The following is a 10185-nucleotide window of genomic DNA, read 5'->3' as shown; positions in this document are numbered from 1 at the left end:
AATAAGTTGACAAAAAAATTCAACATTTAAAAAAAAAAAGAATCACACATTGTGCTATGCCATCACATTAAACTACTGGGAGGTCTTAAGGTGAGTTTTCTTCATAGAGAACAAAAGTGCATCATCATGTGATTCTTAAAGCAGAGATTGTTGCTGGAAAGCAAACAGCGCTATTCCTTCCTTGATGTCTCAAGGATAAAGAGGGGTGAATGAAGACTTTTGGCTTTTCAACAGACTGTAAGTTCAGACTCTTCTGGGTATCGATTCCCACCTTGTTTACTTTACTCATGAGACACACTCAGGATGATGAAACATCCTGTTTCCAACTGCCCAACTCCCCCACCTTGGGATGGGGCTCGTGAGAGAAACTAATGCCTTTGGCAGTGAGTGTATCCCCAGTTTTCTTAACTCTCTTTTTTTTTTAATTGAGTTTTCACTTTATTTTTATTTTTGTTAATGTTTATTTATTTTTGAAAGCAAGAGAGTGAGAGTGGGGGAGGGGCAGGCAGAGAGGGGGGCAGAGGATCTGAAGCGGCCTCTGCACTCACAGCAGAGAGCGCAAGGCAGGGCTCGAATCACGAATCTTAAGATCATGACCCGAGCCTATCTGACTGAGCCACCCAGGCACCCCCTTAATTCTTTTTTCAAGCCCAGAGTTGACTGTGGTTTTTTTCCAGTTTTATTGAGGTATGACTGACAAAAATTGTATGTATTTGAGGTATACATGTGATGTTTTGATATATGTATACACTGTGAAACAATTACCACAATTAAGCTAATTAACATATCCATCACCTCACACAGTGTGTGTGTGTGTGTGAACACTTGAGATCTACTCTCTTAGCAAATTGCAAGTACAGAATACTGTATTATTTATATAGTCACCATGCTATACATTAGGTCTCCAAAACATATTCCTCCTGTACCTAAAAGACCAGGTTTGTCTGCCTGCTTTCCCCACCCCCAGCGCCTGGCAACAACCACTTTAATTTAATTTTTTAATGTTTTATTTATTTTTGAGAGAGAGAACGGGCAGGGGACGGGCAGAGAGAGAAGGGAACGGAAGATTCAAAGCAGGCTCTGTGTGGACAGCAGCAAGCCAGACGCAGGGCTCAAACTCACGAACTGTGAGATCATGACCTGAGCCGAAGTCAGATGCTCAAACCAACTGAGTCACCCAGGCACCCCAGGAGTCTGACATTTTTAGATTCCACATATATATCAGATCTTCTGGTATTTGTGGAAATAACTGTTTTTAAAAGAATAACTCCACAAAGCCTTGTATTATTCTTTTATTGTTGGTGTAATTTATTCATGTCTGTTATAAGTATATTTTGAGCCTGCATTTACAGAAGTCACAAACTCGCCCAATGGGTCACTGTTAATTCCATGGTTTTCACTACCTTGTTCTGTTTGCACGTCGATCAGAGGATGAATGGCTCTGCGCACGTATATGAATCAAGTTCAAGGATAAATGCTCTGCCAGGGACCAGTTCAAAGCCTTCTGTGCCTTGTGAGTGATTGCTGAGGGCCAGCTAATCATTGCCTCTCAGGGCAGCACACCCAGCTACTGAGTTCCTGGTAAATTGCTTTAAAAAATATACATATGTTAAAATGACAACTCTGAGTGGTATAAATAAATTAACTGCTTCATAATTTTTTTAAAAACTATGGGAAAATGCCAGGGTTAACAATGCATTCACATAATGCCTTTTAAAGTTATGACATACTCTAGGCTTACTTTAACATTTTACTGCATACACAGTTTTAATTTGCCATGCATAACATTCATCCTTGCCTTTAAAAACAAACAAACAAACAAACAGACAGACAAACAAACAAAAACCCTTCTGTGTGGTATGGATTCTACCTGAAAAATTCAAATCACAGTCTTAGGAATTGTTTTAAGGAGAAGTGGGATGCCAGGAAGTAAATCAACGGTGTTCCCACTGGGTCATTTATATCAGGGAATGTGCAGACATGGGTCGAGTGTGGGTTTTTGTGTCTGTATATTCTTTCAAGTATTTAACCTAAACTTTCAGAACTGTATTTGAAAGTGTGTCTCAAATATTATAAGGTCAAGAACTACTACAGAAGGCAAGTAGTGAGCCCTCTAGTGTGAGAAAAGGGAACTTGGGTCCTGGATCCCAGCCTTCAGATTAAGTATGATAGTGGGTACAAGTTGGGATGGTAAGAGCATATTCTAGAGCAAACACGGATAGAATGGGGTGATGAGTAAAGAATGAGACTATGAGCAGTAAGAAACTCAGTTGAAGATGTCACTTATAAGAAGAGGGATAAGGAGGATCTATTTATGTATGTGGACCAGAAAGTCCCTAGGGCTAGAGACGGCTGTATGGTCAGTGGCAAAGATACCCAAAGTTGGAACTGCAGACAGACAGGAAGCAGGGATGGGCATCATGGGAATGAAGATACAGAGATGGTACACAAGGAAAGAATTCCCCAGCTGCCTCTGCTTAGTCTCCCCCAGCTTTGAACTTGAACACTCAAATGAGTCTTCTTGGGGGAAGCCTCTCACAAACTGACTACTGCTCAACCTGTTTTATCTAGAAGGGGACATAAAGAACAAAATTTTTCTGACACTTCAAGGAATATCCTGGTGAAGAAGGAAAGTACATTCGAGAGCCCAGAAATCAGCAAGCATACCCATCAGTAAGGCAAAGAGAGTCCTGAGAGGAAAACAGCCAGGTCACCCAGGGGGTTAGCAGGGACCTATCACTGAAGACAGGCTGCAGGTGGAGTTCATTGAATCCTGGGGCAAGCCTGAGTCTTAATCAGAACTGGTCCTGCGCACCCATTTTCATGTCCAGCCCAAATGAAAGCCCATAGGATGTGCCTATGTGGACACAGGGGCCAGTAAAGATCCGTGGACTGCCCACAGTGGCTGTAACTGCCATGGCTCCTGAAAGACACTGGATTGCCACCCAGGGGCTGGCAGAAAGTGGTCAAACTTGGTGGAGTGTTTGCTTACATACAAGGCACTGTGAAAGACTGTTGACTGTTGTCATCTTTTAGTCCTCACCACACCTTCATGGGGGTAAATTATAATCCTTGTTTGAGTGGCAAGGAAGCCAAAGTTCAAAGTTAGGTATTTTATTCAAGATAACAGAGCGACACCAAAATATGAACCCAGAAACTCCTGCCTCCAAAATTCATGCTGTTTTCAATAAATCTAATGTGTTCCCTGAAAGACCCTCAGATTAGTTTATTCTTCATTCAACAATTCTACATAAAAAAAAAAAAGAAAGGAAGAAAGAAAGAAAGGAAGGAAGGAAGAAAAGAAGAAAGAAAGAAAGAAGAAAGAAAGAGAAAGAAAGAAAGAAGGAAAGGAAAAGAAAACCTAGAAAATCTCTGGATGTTTGAAAATTAGGCAACACATTTCTAAATAACAATTAAAGTAGAAAATATTTTTAATTGAATGATAATAAAAAGAGACACATGAAAACTTAAGATCTGCAAAAGCAGCACTGAGAAGAAGATTTATAGTACTAACTGATGAATAAGAAAAGAAAGTGTGCTGAAAATCAGTGATTTGTCTTAAGCGTCTATCTTAAGAAGCTGAATAAAGTGGGGCGCCTGGGTGGCCCAGTTGGTTAAGCATCCAACTTTGGCTCAGGTCATGATCTCATGGTTCATGAGTTTGCGTCAAGCTCTGTGCTGTCAGTATGGAGCCTGCTTGTTATTCACTCACTCCTTCTCTCTCTCTGCCTCTCCCCTGCTCTCTCTTTCACTTTCTCTCTTTCAAAAATAAATATGTAAACATTAAAAAGAAAGAAGCTGAATAAAGAAGCCCAAGGAAATTAGAAAGAACTTTTATATCCCTAATAATAAAGAGAAGAGTGAAAAACAATTAAATAGAAAGAGAAAACAAAGCTAAAGGTCAGTTCTTTAGAAGAGTAATAAAAGTGATAAATCCTCAAGCACAACTAATCAGGAAAGAAAGGGACAACAAATTGCCAGTATCGGAAACAAATATATGTTTTAATTGCCTATTATATAGGTAAGACACTGAGGAGGAGGAGGAGGAGGAGGAGGAGTAGAAAGAGGAGAAAAATGTATTTGTTTTGAAGCCATCCATAAAAATCGTAATTCAATTCTATTATATTCAATTTAAATTCACATGCATTTATTAGAGAAGAACATAAAGCATGTCTTTATAGGCCTAGAAAGAAAGCACATATTTTGGAGTCAGACAGAGCTGAGCTGAAATCCAGCCTCCACCTAATGTATGTATGATGTATAATGAACTAAATGTATGACTTTAGGCATATTATATAATCTCTCTGAACTTCCACTTCCAGTCTACCAAATGGAAGACGATAATACCAACCTCATAAGGCTGTTGGAAGAGTGGGAGGTAAAACACATGGGTGGCTTCTATCCTACAGAATTCTTTCCCCAACATGACCCATAACCATGGCATTTATACTTTAACTATGTGTAGAAAGGATACAAAATAAGATCCTGAGACAAGGTCATTCATTCAGAAATGTATCATTTCCGAGAAGTGTCGGTATTTACCTTCCCTTAATTGCCTGTACCAATAAGAAAGCTTTAGGGTGGTCATCTTCAAAACAAAGGCCATTACCAGGGCACCTGGGTGGCTCAGTCGGTTAAGCAGCCAACTTCGGCTCAGATCATGATCTCACAGTTCGTGAGTTCAAGCCCCACGTTGGGCTCTGTGCTGGCAGCTCAGAGCCTGGAGCCCGCTTCGGATTCTGTGTCTCCCTCTCTCTCTCTGTCCCTCCCCCACTCATGTTCTGTCCTCTCTCTCTCTCTCTCTCTCTCTCTCAAAAATAAATAAACATTAAAAAAAAAAAGGCCGCTACCAACATATAAACAACATAAAAGCACATATGAAAATTAAAATGAAATAATTTAACATAAAATTTTCGTTTTAATTTCATACCATAATTTTTTCATGAGTATTAGAAAGTCAACGTAAAAACTATTCCAATAACATAAGTTATTTTTAAACGTTGGGGGAAAGGCTCCCAGCTCTAGTGTTGGCATCATGACAGAAGATCCCCCCCAAGTCCTCAGCTTCCCAGCAGTAGCGTGTCTCCTGAGTTACCCATGCTGATGCAGACCACAAGACTCAAAGATCTGAAACCACCATGCTGACTGGCTCATATCTTAGATCTGCAAGATGAATGCTCAGGATATTTCACACATTGAAGAAACCTGATAGGCCTATGACAAGAGAGAGGGAAAAAAACAAAAACAAAAACAAAAACAGGAGATCAAGAGGCAGTACAGTATATCTATGGTTCAATTCCCCAGTGCACATAGCCTCTTCATTAGCAACAAAAGAATACATGAACCACTCGACATCCAAACAATTTCCTCTCCTGCGGTGACAGCACAGAGAAAGGTCAAATCCAGGAGTGAACAACTTAAAGCGTGGCCCAATCTGGTTTCATGTCACTTGTAAAGCCAGAGAAATAAATACTGAGAAGATATGTTTGATGACAATGTGTGGAGATGAAAACAAATGTCTGGCTCTAACATGTCACAAGTACGTGCTATGAATGTCAGCTGATGACCAGAAACAACAGAGGCAGCAGCCTGAGATGAGGGCTCTCCAATATTTTCTGCTGATTTGCTTTCTTCTCTCCAGAAGCTTCCTGAGAGAGGATTGAGCCACAGGGTCAGAGATAGAGAGAGGGTAAAGACTCTCTGGAGGAAGGCTGGTGGCCACCAGGAGGAAGACCGCACGCCGTTTGCACAGAACAAATCCTAGATAAGAATCTAGCCAGTGAGGGCCTCTCAGTTTCATGAAAATGAGATAACAAATCAATAGGGTCCAGTGGGAGTGGCTGGTCTATGGAGAAGAGTGGATAGTGAGGATTGTGGTCCATTAAATTGTAGCTGAACCTGATTTTGTTAAATGTGAGTCAAGAAAGAGAGAAATCTTTAGAGGCAGCAACCAGCACCCTGGGCTCCTGGGATGGGCCATCTCAGGCTTGTCTCTAGCCAACTATCATGACCAGCTGGACACAGTGGCTCCATTCCTCGCCAATATGGTAACCTGGAATCCTCCACGTGAATACATTTGGGGGGGGGGGAGGAGGGAAGTGTCCTTTTCCTTAAGGAGATACTGCTATGGAAAAGAAATCCTTCTAAGACCTGAGAAGGTGGCTAAGATTCTGAAGGCACCTTTGCTTTATACTAAATGAGGAGAACAGGAATACGTTCCTTAACTAGTTTTTAATTTGGGGAAACTCAATTTTGGAAAAGAAGTAGCAATTATGCTGTTAAGATGATCTCTCTCCATAAATATGAAAATATTCATATCCAGTGTTCCAATAAAATGGACACACTTTGGATATGTTGGACAACATGCTGATGGATAGAGACAGAGTATATTTTGAAGTAACTTACAGGGAGTAGTGCACCCTTTAGGTTCTTAAAAAATATGCCACAAGGGGGCACTAACCAGGAAAACACGCTGACCTTTTTCCAGTAATCCAAAAAAGTACTGTTAACCTTCTGTTGATTCCACTGGTTAAAACATGAAGAAATCCTGTAGAATCCTGAAGAAAACGTGAAGAAATCCTGTACATATTTCATCAGGACTGTGAGTGTGTGCATGCAGAAAAAAGGAAAAGGATGTGAAGGGGATACAGCCAAAGGTTAATAGTATTTGTCCCCAGGTGGGATTTATAAAGGGGTAACAGCAGAATCCACAGGAAGTCTGATCTATATAAATGTATTCACACTTCTGTTTGCCTATTAAACAATCACACCAAAACAGCTGGACAAAAGTTGGTTAAATTGGAAGGTACGTCTGACACGGAGTGATTTCAACTTCAGGATATGTCGATATGCATGATATTCACTGTAGGCTCCTGTGGGGACAAGCAGCTTTCTTGAAAAGCCACAGAACTCTTACCATACAAGGGGCCCCGAGGAGCTGGTAATTTAAAGAATCATGCTGAATATATTACAGCCTCATGGTTGGAGAAAAGGACCAGTGACTTCAAATATGACCCCCAAGTTTAAGGTCACATGAGCTGATGCTCAGCATGACAGGTGTTGGCTTACAAATCACTTCCTTTGATGTTGGCCACTTTGATGTGGGCCAAGTCCAGATGGAAGTTAGGCTTTTGCATCTTCCCAGGTAGAGAACGAGTGAGCTCAACTGGAGCCTGCAGTAGGCATGAATGAGGCTGACTGATGGCCATTAATACAAGAAAGGGGAATAATTAAAATGAGGGGGGAGGGGAGAAGGATGTTGAGGATAGTTGAGGATGAGACCCAGGTCCATTCCCCAATCTTCTCCTAGGTCTTTAGCGTCCCATTTTCCCGACACAACACATCTTTGAGTAACTTAGATGGGTCAGATGTCTGCAATGTTTCTTTTACAGTTGTTCTTGTCCCTTTGTTCTGATTGTTTTCCCATCTGACTGTGGTGGAAAGCGTGTGTTCTTCCCAGAGAGCAGTTTCCAGAGAGCAGCCAGCTGACTGAGGGGGAATTCAGGTCATTTTGAGACAAAAGCCCTCAGTGAATGTTCTTGGAATCTGTCCTTCTGCCTTTCTGCTAGGGTTGGTGGGAGAAGGTGGTGACAGAAGGAGACAGGAAAAGGGTTCTCAGATTCCAACCTCTGTGTTCTCTGAGAATTTTTTACTCTCTGCATCAGTCTTATTGTAAGCCGTCACTTATGGGAAAATCCCCAAAGATGCTTCTGGAAGGAGTCCCTGCTTAGAAATGAGTGAGGGTCCCAGTTTAGATAGCAAAGTTGCTGATGACTTTAAAAATATATACCTATCTGTAATTGTAAACTTTTCCCTAATAAACACATATTACTGGTAAAAAAAAAAAATTAAGATTTTTGCATTTTCTAATTTATGAAAGATAAAGTTTGGTAGACTTCCATGTGGCAACTTACCAAGAGTCAGGCATCTATGCTGAGATCCAACTAAAGAAACTTCACATGCAAAATATTGCCATGTCACAAAGGTTGTACAAAATCTTTGCATTTGACAAAACGTGCTTTTGTTCCCCTGCAAGTCAGCAGGTTTGCACCCCTGTGTCAGGCCTCTCATGTGGGAAGCCAGGAAAAGGTCATCATCCCAGATCACCATCAAGGCCCGAGAGGGGCTCCCACTGCCCTCCTGGCTCAGAAGAGGCTGAGGAAAGGGGGAAAAAATGCCTATAGATGGCAAGACAGCCATTTCTTTTTTTTCAGAAGTCAATTACCTGTAATTATTCTCGCAGGTAAATGTAATATTCCTTTTGCTTAGAATCAGTTTCAGATTTTTAATGGAGGCATCCGAACACGAGTCACTGGGAAAGAAAGAAAAAAAGAGTTAAATGACAAGGTCTTGCAACCATTTCCTGAGTCTCTCGGTTTCTTCTAGGTAGCAAGCCCTGGGCAAGCCCCTGGGAAAAGTGGAAGCAGAAGTTGCTTTTTTTTTTTTTTTAACCTTTATTTATTTTTGAGACAGAGAGAGACAGAGCATGAATGGGGGAGGGTCAGAGAGAGGGAGATACAGAATCCGAAACAGGCTCCAGGCTCCGAGCTGTCAGCACAGAGCCCGACGCGGGGCTCGAACTCACGGACCGCGAGATCATGACCTGAGCCGAAGTCAGCCGCTTAACCCACTGAGCCACCCAGGTGCCCCCAGAAGTTGCTTTTAAGAGCTCACAGGCCAGCAGGGGAGTAGTGATGAAATTGAGAGGTTGTTGCGATGGGCCGAATGCTGAGCCCATCATTTCCTGAGCCAACCTGTTCTCAATGCATTCTTGTGACTGTGGCTTTTTCCCTGGACTGATTCCTAAGATAACCCTGAGAATATACATGCACAACGTAGTAACATATACCTGGAAATATTTCTGATGTCCTGCATCACCCAGGCCTGTAGCGTATGAACCTTCTCTGGATGCAAATTAAAGACTTCCACACGTGCAAAAGTGCTAAGGTAAGAAGAGGCAGAGAACATTGTTAACCCCAAACGGAATCGTTCAGCCAACCACAGGCCTCGTCAAAAACCAGCAGGCAGGGAACCACTGGACCGAGCCTGTGTTGTGGGATTGACCCATGATTTGCACTAGAAACGGCCATTCTCATTCATCGTGACCCTCGCTGAACAGGATTCTCAAAATAAGATTCTTCATCGGGACATTGATGATGATTCTTCAAGCACTTGCTCTTCAAAGAGGAGCCTCCCACCAACATCCTGAGCATTGTCTGGGACCTAGTTAGACCTAGAGAATCTCAGCCCACCAGCACCTGCTGAATCAGAATCTGCACCCGAACAGTCCCCAGACAACCCACACTCAGTGAAGCTCGAGATGCACTCCTCTGAGAGCCCCGGATGCCCTGCTCTGACCCCAGTCCTAAACTCTTCTCCACTGGTCTCGGACAGCTGCCACTCTTGCGGCAAGAACTTGGACCCCGAATATCAGATTATGAAATCCCGGAATGTTGACACTCTCACCCAAAAGCCTACAAGCTTGGGGTCAGAGGAAGACGATGGGGCGTCTGGGTGGCTCAGTCGGTTAAGTGTTCAACTCTTGATTTCAGCTCAGGTCATGATCTCATGGTTCGTGAGTTCAAGCCCTATGTCGGGCTCCATTGACAGTACTGGGCATCCTTGGGATTCCCTCTCTCTCCCTGTCTCTCTGCCCCTCCCCGGCTCGTGCACGTGCACGTGCTCTCCTTCTTTCAAAATAAATGAACTTAAAAAAAAAAGAACTCTAAAAAAAAAAAGAAGAAGACAAAAAGACAGATGCTTCTTTGCAGAAGTCAATATCAAAACTGGAGAGAAGGAAAATTAATTTGGGGTACCCAGAGTGCCAGGAGCACATCAATAGCCGCCCCTCCTCTCGATCCAGCCTTATCCAGAGGAAGAGTGGCGAACAAAGGCTGGAAAAGTAACCATGTGGTAAAAACTGTATAGAAAGAGGTCAGAGAGGGAAGGCATTGGTGTGGCCCAGTTCAGCGCTGCAGATTAAATGAGAGAGTAATAGCTACGACTCACTGAGCCCTCTCTGTGTTGTGAGACACAGAGCTCAGCACTTTCCATACGTTATCTCAGTTCATCTTCAAATCATCAACACCTCTGCAGGTGCATGCCACAGGGGCTCCCAGGGGTCACACAGGAAGACCAGAGCCCCTACTTTTAACACTATCATAATATGGAAGTTAAAAGCCCCTA

At 42.5% G+C, this 10185-nt stretch overlaps 1 protein-coding gene across 3 annotated transcripts in view; it reads right to left on the bottom strand.

Moving 5' to 3' along the window:
• Positions 1 to 1019: 1019 nt before the first annotated feature.
• The window catches only part of CD38 (CD38 molecule), a 61615-nt gene continuing 52449 nt past the window's right edge, over positions 1020 to 10185 (bottom strand). The window contains exons 6-8 of one of the 3 annotated variants that reach the window (XM_049630337.1): positions 8849 to 8941; positions 8225 to 8311; positions 1020 to 1589 (exon numbers count right to left, since the gene is read on the bottom strand). In XM_049630337.1, coding sequence (XP_049486294.1) covers positions 1568 to 1589; positions 8225 to 8311; positions 8849 to 8941 — 202 coding nt within the window. In that variant the 3' untranslated portion in view covers positions 1020 to 1567. Of the gene's footprint in view, positions 1590 to 4261; positions 5215 to 8224; positions 8312 to 8848; positions 8942 to 10185 lie in introns of those variants that run through there. The other 2 variants (XM_049630336.1, XM_049630338.1) reach the window with 2 other exon arrangements.

The sequence above is a fragment of the Panthera uncia genome, chromosome B1 (assembly GCF_023721935.1).
Source record: "Panthera uncia isolate 11264 chromosome B1, Puncia_PCG_1.0, whole genome shotgun sequence".
In the NCBI taxonomy this organism is placed as follows: Eukaryota; Metazoa; Chordata; class Mammalia; order Carnivora; family Felidae; genus Panthera; species Panthera uncia.
The sequence above is the reverse complement of the archived record's forward strand: the minus strand, read 5'-3'. Positions and strand labels throughout refer to the sequence as shown.